Source organism: Astatotilapia calliptera, chromosome 8 (genome assembly GCF_900246225.1).
Source record: "Astatotilapia calliptera chromosome 8, fAstCal1.2, whole genome shotgun sequence".
Taxonomy (NCBI): Eukaryota; Metazoa; Chordata; class Actinopteri; order Cichliformes; family Cichlidae; genus Astatotilapia; species Astatotilapia calliptera.
The window spans coordinates 16,484,506-16,500,402 of NC_039309.1; the positions used below are offsets into that span (position 1 = coordinate 16,484,506).

At 40.9% G+C, this 15,897-nt stretch overlaps 1 protein-coding gene across 7 annotated transcripts in view; it reads right to left on the reverse strand.

Moving 5' to 3' along the window:
• Positions 1–15,897, reverse strand: part of arhgap17a (Rho GTPase activating protein 17a) — a 35,465-nt gene that overhangs the window by 14,149 nt on the left and 5,419 nt on the right. For 5 of the 7 annotated variants that reach the window (XM_026179045.1, XM_026179044.1, XM_026179049.1 and 2 more), the window contains exons 2-8: positions 12,368–12,407; positions 2,736–2,840; positions 2,498–2,530; positions 1,993–2,069; positions 1,155–1,266; positions 511–587; positions 222–339 (exon numbers count right to left, since the gene is read on the reverse strand). In XM_026179045.1, the coding sequence (XP_026034830.1) occupies positions 222–339; positions 511–587; positions 1,155–1,266; positions 1,993–2,069; positions 2,498–2,530; positions 2,736–2,840; positions 12,368–12,407 (562 nt within the window). The remainder of the gene's footprint in view (positions 1–221; positions 340–510; positions 588–1,154; positions 1,267–1,992; positions 2,070–2,497; positions 2,531–2,735; positions 2,841–12,367; positions 12,408–15,897) is intronic. The other 2 variants (XM_026179046.1, XM_026179050.1) reach the window with 1 other exon arrangement.

Below are 15,897 nucleotides of genomic sequence, written 5' to 3' on the forward strand. Positions count from 1 at the left end.
GTGATTGCTTTTAAGCCTAAGTAGTCTTCAACACAACAAGTAGCCATGAATAAAGTAGTCTACATGTAATGGCATCAGTTGAGTTACATTATCAATCAGGTCATGACCTTGCAAGTGGCATTTCTTCGATACGGTCCTGATTTGATGATTTGACATGACTGGTAGTTTGCCTTGATATAGACTTGCAGAAATGAATCAGTATGTTTGCACATAAAGATTACCTTGCAAAGCTCCACTTTGTTCATGGCCTCATCCACCTCTTCCTTGAGTAAGTCAGCCTTGGCCGTCAGTGCTTGAGTGTTTGTTCCTGAGATTATTGACTTGGTTGCCTGCAACCATCTGAATACGGAAAGAAAAGAGGAAAAAGCAGGAAATGCAGACGGCAATCTGAAATGTGGGCACTGTAAAAAAGTTAATGCCTGTGAATAAATGTGATTTATGCTACTGTGTTAGCAGTTCCAGGTATTTTAGAATGCATCGCCTAACAAGCAGAAAGACATTCAGACACACCTTGCTCTGGCAGAATCATAGTCCAACACCAGTTTGGCCAGCTGTTTCCTCTGCTTCAGGATGTTAGGGATTTCCACCTAAATGAATGGTTAAAACACACCAAGCTTAAGAAAATATACCTCTGAAGAAGACCTGCAAGGCACTGCCACTGATTTTCCTGCATGACTATTGGAGGTTTAATAAAATATGGTAATTGTTAAATGGACTGGTTCTTATATAGCACTATTGTACTCTAGTTACTAACTCAGAACAGCTTTAAAAAACGTCTCATTCACTCATCCACACAAGCACTTTTTCTATGCCTAAGTGCTTACTATCCAACATTCACACTCTAGTGAATTGATCAGGAGCAACTCGGGGTTCAGTATCTAGGACAAGGATACTTTGGCTAGTGTTATGAGGGCTGGGATGTTTCGAAAAACACAGGACAATCACCATAATGGGTCACTGCTCTAGCAACTAGCTGCTTTTTACTAAAAAGCTTTCGTTCATTTGGAGTTGGGCAGCACAAAGCAAGAGAAAATTAATCATATAAAGTATAAATGACACCAGTTAAAGTGGAGAAATGGGTGCAGCTGATATTTTAGCCATTCAAAAAGCAGTTCCTTTATATTAAGTTAATATTAATGCGTAGGGTTTCTGACCTCGGCTAACTGGCTAAGTGGATCCAGAACGTCCTTCTCTATCTGCAGCTCATGTTGCATCAGCTCTGATGCCAGACGATTCTCTGCATCTCCGCACACCTCCATCATTTTCCTATTGACAAGCACATGAAGAGAGAGAGAGACAGGCCTGTTAAAATCAAGCAAAGTCACACATATGCCTCATTAACATATCCGCACTAACAGATGTGGATGTTAGGTCTTCTGTAACCAGTGTAATCACACGTGTTCTTTGCAAAATGGAATTTACATAACAACACAGAAGGACCACAGTCTGCGTAACCAGGCCTTCATCTGTCCACAGCCAACAGCTGAGAACAAAACCAGGTCACTGATGTCATCATTTGTAGCCGCTCAAAGCCAGGAGCACAAAGTGACCTAGTGACACTTTATCTACGAGTGAATCAGTTTTGAGCTGCAGTTTTCCCAGATATGAAACCTATAAGCCTTGACACGAGAAACAGCGAGTTCCAGATATCAATAAAACTGTTGGCATGATTGAATCACATGTGCAAGCAGACTCTCATACTTCCCCTTCCTTATTCTTTCCAGACAGACTCATAGCTGCAGTGTAGATTTGTAGACATCTACTTTCTAGATCCTCAACTACTCTGCGTATGAGCGCCAGAATAGCTGATCTGATTCTTCTGTAAGGGAACTGCTGAAAGCCCCTGACAGACAAACAGAACCGGGAAGGCCGCTTACCCTGAATGTGAGACCTTGCATTTCACACTCTCTGGGGTGCTTCTGCTCTATATCGGCAACCGTTGCCCAGACAAGGCAATTAGATTTCTGGTGTGTCAATCAATCACACACTCACCCTATTAAGGAGTCTTCTCCCAACTGGCTTCCACCTTCAGTCATTGCCTGGGACAGTGCCGTAAGGGGAAGCTTTTTCTGTTGTGTGTTTAGTGGAGGAAAAAATGCAAACAGTGATTAGATGCGGGTGCACAAACACATGAACTTATGCATACAAGGTCAAGCCAATGGAAAACTGGTTTAGGACTTTCCATTGAACATATCAAGCGTAAATTCAGAAAGAGGAAGCGAGCTTTTTGAGCAGAAGAGGGAAAAAAATAGACCATGAATACAATTTAAGTCGAAAACTAAGGAAGTGACACTTCTGCTAAATGACAGCTTATTTTTACAGTTATATGATTTACATCAGCGAATAAACACTGATGTGTGTGCAGCATCCTGTTTTTAATCGAGAGAATCCCCAAAGCCGAGTGTGTCATGCATAGTGAATGAAGATGACAGATGCTGGAAATGGGAAATGGAGCAAGTGGTGCTGAGGATTGGAGAAGTGGAATAAGTGCTTTTACCTGACCATTTCCTGTATAGAGGCGTGGTACAGACTGAGGTGGATATTTTGGGTGGTGTAGGGTAGAAAAACAAAACAAAAGAGAAATTATAGATTGTGCTTCCTACTGTGGACACATTCAAGGAAAAAATATATATAAATAAAAAAGAACCCGACGTGTGTGGGAGGAACAGCTAAATCCTGCAACAGCTGCTTGATTTGCTTTAACAGGTTTTATAGCCACAAGCTTGATGGCTTACATGTCTCTTCTCTGCCTCTGCACCGATGTGTCCCTGTAGACACGACACCATCTTTTTGTGTGTGTTGTGGGACACCACGCGTACCAGCTCCATGCGCCGTTCAATCTGTGCACAAGACATACAAGAAGAGATTTTAGGCAAATAAAGAGCTTTTTGCTGAGGTAGAAAGAGCACACTGAGAACACAAACACCCAAGAAATTAGGGCTGCTCAATTAATCGAATTTTAATCACGATTACGATCTGGAATTTCAACGATCATTAAAAATGACTGAGACGATTATTAGCCCCTCCCTCATTTATCCGCGACACCTTAAAGGCTGGTCCGTGAAAATATTGTCGGGCATAAACCGTCCGTGGCGCAAAAAAGGTTGGAGACCGCTGATTAAGAGGACCCGAGGGAAGCTCGGAAAGCTAAGCAGAAGTTATTTGGAGAGTGACTGCCGTTGGTTGAAAAGAGAGGTAAAAAAACTTCAGTGGTGTTGCACACTATTTTATATTATTTTTTAAAGTCATTGTTAACCCTTTAAAGCCGGTCAGAGCAGCACGCTCCGTTTTGCGTAACTATTTTTAAATCCCTGTAGAACCTGAACCACGTAAGCTAGCGCAATAATTTGTTTTGCATATGAAACCGGAGGAGTTGTACTTACATCTGATGCCATCAGCTTGTCCTCGGTCACGGTTTCGTTCCACATAAAGCTTTGCAAAAATTGCATAAAAAGCGCTTGCAGGAACAAAAACATAATATTCCAGAAACACGCTTTGCCGTTCCTATCAGCTGTTCGTAACACTTCCCACAGTGAAATGATGCACATGCTGTTTTCTTTGCAAATTTGCATCATAGGATTGTTTTTTGTTTTTCCTGCAGTATATAAAAACTGTATCTCCAAAATAAAACTATGAAGACACTCAAAATAAATTTCCTGTGGTGGGAAACTATTTTTTGCAACTTTATTGTATTTAAAGTTTTGAGGGATAAACCTCTTAAATTTCTCCAAGTAGAAATATATGTAAACAAAACAAAAGCGATTTTCAATTTTTTTTGTAGTTTATTGCACTTTTTTGCAATTTATGTAATTACTATGAACTTAATGCATACATATTATTAAAATATGGGCTATAACAGTTGTATTGATGTATAGCAACTTGAAATGCTCCCACAAATGGCACTACAGCATGTAAAAAAAAATAATATAAGCTCTGGTGGACTTGGTTCTATAGTAGGTCTTAAAGGGTTAAATAAATATCGTCAAATAATCGTGATCTCAATTTCAGTGAAAATAATCGTGATTATCATTTTTGCCATAATCGAGCAGCCCTACAAGAAATGTTATACTTTATCACAATTAGAAAAGGAGACAACCATATTTTTATTTATAAAGCGCCAAATCACCACAACAGTCGTGTCAAGGCGCTTTGTATTGTAAGGTAGACCGTACAATAACGCAACAGAGAAAAACACAATGAGCAAGCAGTTTGGTGACAGTGGGAAGGAGAAACATCCAGCAGAACCAGGCTCAGGCACTCCTTTAGAGTACTTCACATGACTCATAGCCACCACGTCATCCTCTACCTGCCTACATTTCATTTATCTTCTGATTGGCTGCCCATCCCAAACAGAAGGTTTAAACAGCAGCTGGGTGGGTCTGCAGTGATCACAGTCAGAACCAATGAGAGGGATATTAGCTGTCACTAACATTATATAGAGCCACAAGCTAAATAACTCAGAAGTGACCGACACCCAACTTCCAAGGTAACTGGAACGCAGCAATGAAGATTACAGAGAGAAAATGCAGTTGATACACAACTTGACACAGCTCTGCCCCCCACTAGCAGCTGAAGTAGCGTATGTTTACAACACTGAGCAACACTTTAAGGTAACTTGGAAAGTGCACATGTTAAATGCTAAACATTCACTATACCCGATAGCCGCTGTGGCTAATAACAGAATAATTATGCAGCAGTTAGGCAGCAAAAGTGATGAATCCTGCCCATAACCTGTCAACTCAACCGATTAGCAGTTATTTGTGTCGTTTTCTGTTAAAATCCCAGACTGAAGCTGAGGAAGTCTATCAGCGGCTAGACAAGCAGTCGGAGCCAACCTCTGATAGCGTGGAAATATGATGCCAAGTAACCAGAAGCACAGCACGACCTCAGACAACAAAACTATTTTCCTCGTCTCTGCACTACCTAAGAGAACATTGAACTGTGTCACAAATACATTACACTTATGTTACTGTACGTCCACCACTGTGTTAGACAATTTAATAGTGCTGTCACTGATGTTATTGTCTGTACTGGCCTATGCAAAAACTAAACGTAGTATCAACTACGCTAGTGTCAACCACTGTAAAAGGAAAAGTGTAACCAGCCTCTTTAAAGAACTTTAGATTAATCTCATCAACCCCACTAACTTGTCATCACAACCCAACATGGCAGAGCGCCCAGCTGAGGGCTAATGAGCTCCAGCTCCATGCAGAAATATGATTTGTGATGGCCTTGTCAGGGTCAGGGGTCAAAGTTCAAGCGTGACTGATAAGGCCTGCTCCTGCGGAGCAACGCTGGAATGTTATCTTCGAAACACGTGACTCATCGGAAATGTCTTCCCAGCAGCGCCCACCGAGATGTGACCCATGGCGAGCAGCTCTTTGGCTTTGAAAAGGCTTTTTTGATTACACAGACTTTCTCCTGTTTACTCAGTTGACTCCACAGATCCACTCTGTGCCTTTAGCCTGACACCAGATATAATACTGTCATTGATTGAAGTTACAGCTATTCAGGCTGAAGGACAGAGGCCAACTGAAATGCCCCAGGGTCACTATTCACTGTGCTTGTCGTGCCAGGTGTCTGACTGCGATGGTCAGCGTCAACATTAGGCCGACTGTCGCTATGGAATGGAAGGGCTGATGGCGAGTTACTGTTCACATGTACTTAGAAGCCTGGTGAACACAGCGTGACAACGCAAGGGATTGGTTAAAGTTGGCCTTACTTGTGAAAAATGGGAAAGCAACTTCACAGAACAGGTTTCTACTGAAGTGAGAAATCAGAACTCTATAAATGTCTCAAAGCGCTAAGCATGCACTTACGAGATGTTCAAATTATAAAGGGGAACAGTGAGATCTAGACGGTAACACGAGCAGAAATGGAGGGAGGCGACTTCAGGAGGAGGATAAACCAAATACCGCACAATTGTGTTCCAAAAACAGAACGGAGTCGGAACGCAGGAACTGCACAGCAGATATCCGCCTCCGTGTGCCGCCCCTTCCCTCCCCTCTCCTTGTGCTCTTACGTCAGTACCGACCCATGGTGGCCCCCGGCATTCCTAAAACAGCTGGCTTAAATACAATCTAACCAAAACACACACATGAACACAAGGATACACGCGTTATAGGCTTGGGAACAGTGATTAGACCCAGTTCATTTAGTGCCTGGTACAAAAACATTCAGGGGATTCCCCTCCCTATGCTCTAGAAGGGCCTAAATTCCTGTGTGGGTGTATGGGAAATGTTTGGATTACATGGCAGGAACTTTCTTCCTTACATTGTTAGAAAGTGCCAGAGAAAGAATAAATTATCCTGAGGAGTCTCGGCAGATCCGAAAAGAAGCTGAAAAGCAGCGGGGCGTGTTTTTTTCCCCTCCTGCCGTGTGATGAGGTCAATACTTGGTCAATCCCATGATGCGTCATAGGAAAGGGAATCCCAATAATATGTAGGACAGACAGGGAGGAAAAAGACAGACAGTGGATGTGTTTATTTATTGGTTCCTAAGAGAAATGATGTTAACATGTCTGAACATGTCCTGAAAGAGCAAAAAATAGCTTGAGATGACGCATTAAGGGTGGAATTATTCTGTAAGCCTTGGATGGGAAACAAAATATTCTTTGTTTGCAGGAGGGATCAATGACAGAAGTGTTCAAACAGGTGGCTCCGAACTTATTACACTGGCAACACGATATTTCTGAAGTACTTCTGCAGTACCCATGTGGACTGATGCTATATACAGAGAAGAAGAAATGGGCAGGCAGCTGGCACAGGAATGCTGGCTGACTCTTTCCCACCTCGGAGGATCAAGCAGAGGACCGCTTTGAGGCAATCGAGCTAAGAAAGAAGCTGACTGTAAAGAGTTGGTTAGTTTCCACAAGTACTGGAATGACAACTGAAAAGATGGAAAAGGAGAGAAACAGCTCATGATCTGAAGCATACCATACCATACCATACCAACTTTATTTCTAAAGCACTTTAACATAAAACCAGGGTTTCACAAAGTGCTGTACATGTTAATAGCATACGTAAAGAAAATTAAAATGAGATACGATAAAATAAATAGATACAATAAATTAAAACATGTTAAAACAAATTGAGTCAACCCCTCTAATCAATGCCAAAGGCTTCAGCGAATAAATATGTTTTAAGAAGACTTTTAAATTCAGAGACAGAAGAGGCCTGCCTAACATGCAAGGGCAGATCATTCCACAACTTTGGAGCAGCTACAGCAAAAGCACGATCACCTTTAAATTTATACTTAGTTTTCGGTACCTTAAGGAGCTGCTGATTGGCGGACCTAAGGGAACGGGCAGGTGTATATGGTTGTAGTAGCTCCGAGAGGTAGGGGGGGGCCAGGCCATTAAGAGATTTAAAAGCAAATAAGAGAATTTTAAAAACAATCCTAAAATGTACAGGTAGCCAGTGGAGTGAAATTAAAATAGGGGTAATGTGCTCAAACTTTTTTGTTCCAGTTAAAAGACGTGCTGCAGCATTTTGCACAACCTGCAGGCGCCTAATGGACGCATCACTAATCCCAAAATAAAGCATAGCACAACACCTGTCAAACATAGTGGAGGCATGTAAGGCTGCCACTGGAACTACGTCACTAAGATATACTGATAATGTGACTGCTGATAGAAGTAGCAGGATGTATTGTGAAGTGCACAGGGTTGTACTCTCTGCTCAGCTTTCAAATCCTGAAAACTGCTTGGACAACACTTCAGAGTGCAAATGGGTAATGACCCAAAGCTTACAGCAAAAGCAAGAGTTTCTCAAGGAAAAGAAGTGGGTTCTTTTCAATAGCCAACTGAGTCATGTGATCTCAGTCCAACAGCGCATGCTTTCCAGTTATTAAATACAAAACAGAATGGAGAAAGGCCCACAAATAAGCAGCAGCTGAGGACCTGGCAGAACATCCCAAGAGAGGAAATACAGCATTTAGTGACGTCCATGGGCTCTTGACTTCAGACAGTCACAGACTCCAAAGGAATTTTATCCATCCGAAGCCTTTGAAATGTGGGTCTACATATAAAAATGGTTCTGAAAGTCTGCAATTCAATCGCACCATGTTTCATTTCAAACTCACTGTGGTGGTGTACAGAGGCAAAAAAAAGATTGTGTCTTTGCTCAAATACTTTTTGAACCTGACTGCACTTTGTTCTGCATTCTGTGCCTTTCTCTTGCTTTGCATATATTCTTCTTGATTCTGTACATTTCCCCTGTTTGTTATTTTTGCCTGCTGTCTTATCATTTATATTTTATTCCTGCATAGTTGGCATTGAGCAACCACAATTTTGTTCTACATGTATAACGAATAAAGAGCTATTCTTTTCTATTCTATTTTGTTCTAATCTAAGCTGCTTCTCAGACAGTACTTCCATCATCCCTTATTACATAAAGAGATTAATCAAAGTGCCATTAATTAAAACCAAATATATTACAGACAAACTTAATAAAGACACAAATAAGTAAAACATGAACATAGGCACAATAGCAGATTAATAGTAAGCAGTGATTACGTAGGGAATTCGATTATCTCTAGCCAGACACTCAGGAACAAACTGTCCACCTTCGTCTAATGTAGGTTTGAGTCAACACTAGTGGGTTACCATGCCAACATGCAGGCTTTAACTGGATTTTATGAGTGGACTGGAGCAAAATAAACTACTAAGAATACTTGCCTGGACTTACAGTGGTCATTATTGTTATCACTGGTCCTTGTTCCTATTGGGGATGTACTAAGCAAACACATCTATGACATCTATCTATAATGAGACTTAAACTCGATATTTAACTGGAAGCTATTTAAGGATCTAAAAAAACTGGAGCACTGGTTTATCTTTACTTGTTGTTCATCCATATTCTACCAGTGGCATTTTGAGTGAGTTACAGTGGTTGCAAATGGGCACCAAGGTGTGCAACATGACAGTATAAAAAAACAAAAACATGAATGAGAATTCTTTCGACTCACTGCTTGGATACAAAGATGCAATGAGGATTTTCTTACTGCTTTGATGTGGCCACACTTACCTCTATACAGTACATCCAAACAAAGTTGTTGTTTTTTTATGAGGGTATGTATTAGAACCTCAGTGGATATTAATTAAGTGTATAGACAATCATTGTTAGCTAATGTATCTTACTAGCGTTTTAAGTCATGCTCAGAAGGCCCTTGAGAGAAATGAGAAATTAACAATACTCAACACATCTACTGCCAAAGCAGAGTATTTGTTGCTGTAGTGGCTATACAGTAGGTGGGATTAAAAGCATTTTTGGAAATTATACATTATCACTGGGTATTAACAGAAGATGTACCACAACAAATTAAACTGTCTTCTGCAAAAACATTAGGACAACACAAAAGTTTACTAAGAAACAAACAGAGAATTCCTATTTCAAGACAAGAAGTGAAAGCAGCCTTCGGAGAAATTAAAGGTGATTGAGTCGCCATCTCTGAGTGACTCACTCCATTTTTCTTTATCAGAAAGATCCTAGAGACTGATTCCAGGAAAACAACAGCTGATTTCCAGACAGACGTAGAACAACAGTGTCTTTGAGGAGCGGTCAAAGTCAATTGTCAGAAAAATATAACTTCCTTTCTTCAGTGAAAAAGCACCCCAAGCGGTTAAAGTCACCACTGTTGTCCACTTGAATTATAGTAAGTCCAGCTGGCTCTGAATCTGATGTTCTAGCTGTCACTCAAATGTGCATTTTGTCCATATGAGGCTCACTTCATTTTCACGTCCATCATCTCTCATTTACTGTTGGTTTAGATAATCAGCAATATAAGGTGACAGTGCAGAGACCAATGAAAATAATGGAGGGTGATGGACATTGCATCTCTTTGCAGGAAGTAAATGGTAAATGGTAAATGGCCTGTATTTATATAGCGCTTTTACTAGTCCCTAAGGACCCCAAAGCGCTTTACATATCCAGTCATCCACCCATTCACACACACATTCACACACTGGCGCAAAGGCAGCCGAGCTTCCTTGACAGTTTATATTCATCTCCCATTAAAACAGAGACCATGTTCACTGCTGGAATGTCTTTGCTGAGCAGCCAGTATTCTGCCCCAGCCCCACCTGCTGTCTGCCTCAGATCAGCTCAGAGGCAGCAGACAGATATATCTGCTGCTCTGCACGCAGAGTTCAGAAGTACTTTGCATGTGCTTCACAGCACTTTTCTAGCAATGAGGTGGTGGAAAGAAATTGATAGATCATAGTATCGCAATGTTTAGCATGGTGATATTGTATCAATGTAGTATTTGAATTTTTTTTATGAAATAAATGAAATATTACAAACAAGAGAGCTCATCTCAAGCACGTTCACATTAACGTTACCCAAGTAAACATTAAATCAGCTTAATCGTAACATCATTCAACACTGGACAAACTTAGCCTAACAAAGCTGTCTCCTACCTGTTCAGTCACATGAGTAAAAACAAGACAGCAACCTCCTTGCATCTACAAAAATCAGTGGCTGCACAGAATTTTTACATATTCTGTGACCGACTGCAGCTTGTGTCTGGAATGTGAGGGTGTTGTGAACTTCTGTCTCTGTAGGCAGCAACAGATACGTGATTTTCAAGACTTATCACAGTTAATTGCTATATTATCAGAAATAGACTGCATGTAATTGCCAACTCGACTGCAACATTCAATTGCAGACTGACTGACATTTATGGACAGTGATGGCGTGCTTGACAATCTTATCTTGCAGCAAAAATTAGCCAAAGTGAGATGATTGTATCTTATCGTTTAAAACAGATATAGACAAAGCAGTTTTTAAAAAGGTGATAAATTGCAATATACGTTATTACAATATTCAGTACTACAGATGTTATAATATATGTTATTCAATACTCGGCATATCTCAAAATGTTAAAAATCACAATATTGTGTCTCAGAGTGCCTGGTGACTCTCACCTGTACCAGCAACAGCCACATGAGTTACACAAGTACTACTCAAATGAATGCACTGATATACCGTTATTCACCCAGCACTTGTCATGACAACTCTTTGCTAAATTTTACAGTACTCAGTGAAGTCACTCTTTAAGTTAAAAATTAACGCTTCCGTGGTTGAAATTCATGTCCTGGCTCGTCACTTCATAGTACCGAGAAGTCAACAGCAAAGTGCTCCCAGTGACTACCCTAGAAGACAAGACAAGTAACTGGCATAAACATAGACTTTATTTAATCCCACACTGAGGAAATTCACTTGTTACAGCTGCACAAGCGACAGGAAGAAAGGGCGAATTAGAGCTATATTAGAAAAATTTAAATAGAAAAAAAGAAAAGCCAGAATACACCAATATTTTTTTTTTATAATGTACATAAAGTGCAGTGGGAATGATAAAATATACATGTGCTTTTATACAGCATTTATCTTGTGTGGATATTGTACAGTCTGACTGCTGTTGAGATCGAGTTCCTACGACAGCGATCCGTCCTACACTGTGGCTGTAACTGTCGCATGAAGCAGCAACAGAATGGCAAATTTATAGTATTAATCTGCTGAAGCTGAGAAAGTCTTAAGCAACTGTTCTCCAGCCCCTCTGAAAGTTTTGCAGTGTTTCTGGTTTGGTTTCAGTCATTTTCTATCCAGTCCTTGTAGATGCCCATTTTCAGATACATATTTTTTTTTCAACTTGTTGCACAAGTTGGCAGGTGTAAAAAACCATCTAGAGCAAATTCATGTCCTTGAGAGACAGAACAAAATCCAGCAAAGAAATGACAGAGGACCTGAAAGGCATCTGGACCTTCAGTTGATCCAGTTACTGTTTGCTAAAGCAGAATCTGAAATGGTATCAATTTTAGTTTGGCTGTCAAGAAGCCATTTGTGGGGAAGGGAAACAGGGAGAAAAGGCTCAAGGACTTAAAGTCGGTAGCAAGAGGTGATGAACTCAAAAGGGAAATTTTTGGTTCCCAATCGGCAGCAGCCTTATACATCAGATATTTCAACAAAGCACTGCATGTATTGTTTATTTTTATAGTCAAACATAAAGAAATGAGGAGTGACTCAAGACTTTTCCACAGCATTGTACATCTAATACTAATGACAATCAGTTATACACTACTACACAATACTTTAGAAATTTCAGTAGACGATAAGCTCAAGCTCAGTGTCAGCACCACAGTGGAGTGCTGGATTCAATACTCAGTGCATTTGAGAGCACTCCTGGTTCCTTATTGAGGAACATGTCATCAATTAACCTGTTCCAAATATTTTAATTGTAGAGATGTAAATAAAAACTGATTTCATACAAAACACAGACACAATGGCACAACCAGCTACAACCCCTGCTTGACACATACGCCCACATTGAGTGCTGGTCAGAGCTCTACAGTGTCCGGTTAATGATTTACCTGCAGGAGGTCATCACTGAGAACTTCTGTTTTCTCTGCTCTGTGGGTGAGAAAAAATAAACAAGAGAGCACAAATTAGCACTGACAGATGACGGCAGACAAGTGGTTCAATACACTTTGAAAAATATCTGAGGGAAATGACGTTAACCCTGAAACGCTGGCTTCCACAGTTAAATTAAAATCAAAGCTGTGCCCTTGGAATCTGTGGGAATGTTGAAAGAGTGTGTTGATCTTTTTAGTTTGTTTCCATGGCTCAAGCAGTCAAGCAAGTCATGTTTCTCTTCAAACTTCAGTGTGTCCTTAAAGTGAATAAAACGAGCAACAATACAGAAGGTGTGTTTCTGTTTACTCTTTCAGTTGCTTTCTTGTTTGCTCAACAAGCCTTGATTTCCTTAAGCTGCAAGAGCTCAGACTCATGTCTTCATGCGGACAGCATGCAGCCCTGCTCTGCCTGAACTATTAATAGCAAACTAATAGTTGGACTTGAAGAGGTCAGACAGATTAGATTCACTTAAAGAGAGAAGGCTGGGAAAACACAGGCACACCTCAGACTGCTTGTTAATGCCTTCACACGGGGTGGTGGCTTCTTGTTAGAGAGAAGGGACAGTTTACTGCCTGCTGTATTGTTATTTTTTTTCCTTGTGTGCGCCATAGTTATATTAAGCTCATACAAGCAATACTTCCAATGAATAAGTGCTGTATTTTAGCCAACATCTGAATTTCTAGGGATGAACTAATAAATGGTTGTGAGTAGGGATGGGTACCGGTATGGTTCTGACATAAACGGTAGTAACCAGACCAAAAAGCAGCGCACATTTCAGTGCTTTATTTCTGTGCTTTTTTTTCCTGAGCTGTGATACACTTTGAATTCTAGCCAATCATTTTGTGTTTCCGAGGATAGTAGGCGGACCCAGGTACATACGTTCTTTTAGAGCAGAGCTACAGATTAAAAATGCCCAAAAGTCTGGCTGTACTTCACAGCAAAAGATGCAAACTCAGCAGCCTGCAACAAGTGCTTTAAGGTGATATTGTGCAAAGGAGGTAACACCTCAAATCCAATGAAACACCTGGCGATGCATAGCATTTTTTTTAAAAGCCAAGAAATGCACTGTATTTGATAGATTGCTGCGAGACCTCACACCGTGCACATCTACTGCGAGTGTGGTGTCTGTTATCAGACCCGGAGTTAGCAACATCCCCCCAAAACCCGAAGAGGAGAGTCCTGGCCCCTAGCCCTGCCAGTGTAGCAGAAATGATGACGGATGATGATGGCCGCAGCAGCCGTTCTTCTCTGCGTGAGTAGCTTAATGTTGTTCGTGTGTAATTTACGTTGAGTAGGCTAACCACGTTATTACATTAATGCACGTAAGGTGAACTAGCAAACACCGTCGTAGTTACATGCGGCTGTCTTCTTGTTTGATGGCAGATGCTCCCTTCACCCTGGCCAAAAAGGCTAAAATGACCAAAGAAAAAGTGGAAAACAGCTAAACATGAGAGGTTTTTGGACAAAGTTTGTGTTGTTTCCATTGTTTAAGCACTGCTTCCAGCCAAGAGTGATGCCATATATGCCCCATAGCTGCAGAAAAGACTAACATTGTTATTGTTTTTTGTTTGTTTTTTTTTTACAAAAAAAACAGCTGAACATGAGAGGTTTTTGGACAAAGTGTGTGTTCTCCATTCTTTAAGCACCGGTTCGAGCACCGTTTAAGCACCGGCACCATTTCAAAAGTACCGGTTTGGTACTGGTATCGGATAAAACCTAAACGATACCCATCCCTAGTTGTGAGTCAAGCAAGGGAGGCATGACATTTAAGTAGTCTACACTGATGCAGTTGTGCCCAATTATTGTGCAAACTTTTCCAAGTGCAGGTTCAGTCCTCCAACTGAGAGAACCTGAAGACGGTCATTTGCCTGAATTTTGGGAGATTTGAGCTCTAAACAAATCCTGGGCCCTCCTCCAAAAACTGCTCTCTATGAACTATGGTAACCTCCACACAGCTGCTTTCAATTACCACACAGAGGCAGGGAGCAAGGAGAAACAGACTGACAGAGAAGGGACCATAGGTTTGGGGTCCGAAGGAAAGACGCACAAATAGGGTAATCCATTTATTTATTTATTCTTTCAATGTTTTTCAGAGGCGATTAGGGGGGAGTTAAAGACTCCAAACCAGAATAATCTGGAATCTGAGATGAATGGAAAGATGCTCTCCAGAAGAAAGCCACAGTAAAACATCTAATAACCCACAGAAACCTACAGACAAGACTTCAACATAGATGTGGAAAAATGCAAACGTCCCCCCCCCCACACACACACAGTAATGTGCACACATGCAAAAAGTGATTACAAAACCACAATATGCAATCCATGTTTTGGTCTAGTGTACATGCTGGAGTGCTCTTGGTGTGGTCCTGATCTTAAAAATCAAGTACTTTTCCCTTCATTGCAACACTACAGATCACACCCTTGTGCCACTTGGTTATGTCTAGAATCATTTTAATTAATTTAATTTTAGATTAAATATGTTAGCAACCAAAGAAATCATAAGGAGGTTTTGAGAGCAGTACCCTCTTTGTGTCTGATTCCAACCAGTGACTGACAGCAACCTCCAGAAAACACTTGCCAACCAGTTGGAAAATACAGGCCTGTGTGATTGAGGCCTAAGCTGGCCAAGTGGCGCTACCGTTTCACAGATCATTAAACAGGGCATACTATCCAACCAGTTTGTTCAATTGTTCATGTAGATGCTGCAAGACACCCTTGGTTTAGGTCCCTTGCCTGTTTTGAAACAAAAAAACCCTAAATATATCATTTTATTGTTTTTCTGTTGCAAAACCTGAATGAATGCAAAGGTTGAGGTGTTGCACTCACAGCCCTGCGATTGCATCAGCAATTTCCAGTTGCTGGCCTAAATGTAGCTGGTTGAAAGAATATGCATCATATTTCTGATTGCTAACAGAAAGGATCATATTAATAATAAAAAATAAGAAGTAGCCACACTTCTAGGGTACCTCAACAAAAACTGCGGGAAAGGCACTTAAAAAACTCACTGCCATATTCATGCCATTTAAATCCATTTTGCAACTGGCCCAATTAATGACATGTGTGATTTATGAGCTGAATCGAAACCAGACTAAACCATTTACAAGCCAAGAGAAACACAAGAAGTTGACTGGTATCCCTGAGCTAAGCTTCCTGATGCTGATGTGAACAAAGGAACCTGGTGAGGTGTGTTTATGACGTGCCCAATCGTGGAGACGCTGGTATTTCACCTGAAAGCAACACTTTAAACCTTTAAATGCAGTGTCACAGAGTCAAAAATAGGCTGTGTGCAGCCAGATCAGAGGACAAACAACAAACAAAACAATAATTGTTTTGCCAGCATCAGCTGACTGACAGTGAATAGAGCTGACCCCGACGTGCCTCACTGAAGCAGCAGCCTCTGGAGAAAAGTGTGTCAACTGTGCGCTGCATGTGACTTCTTAACAACAAGAGCGCCTCGCTGCACGGCCGTGGATGCTGCTTGTTCAGA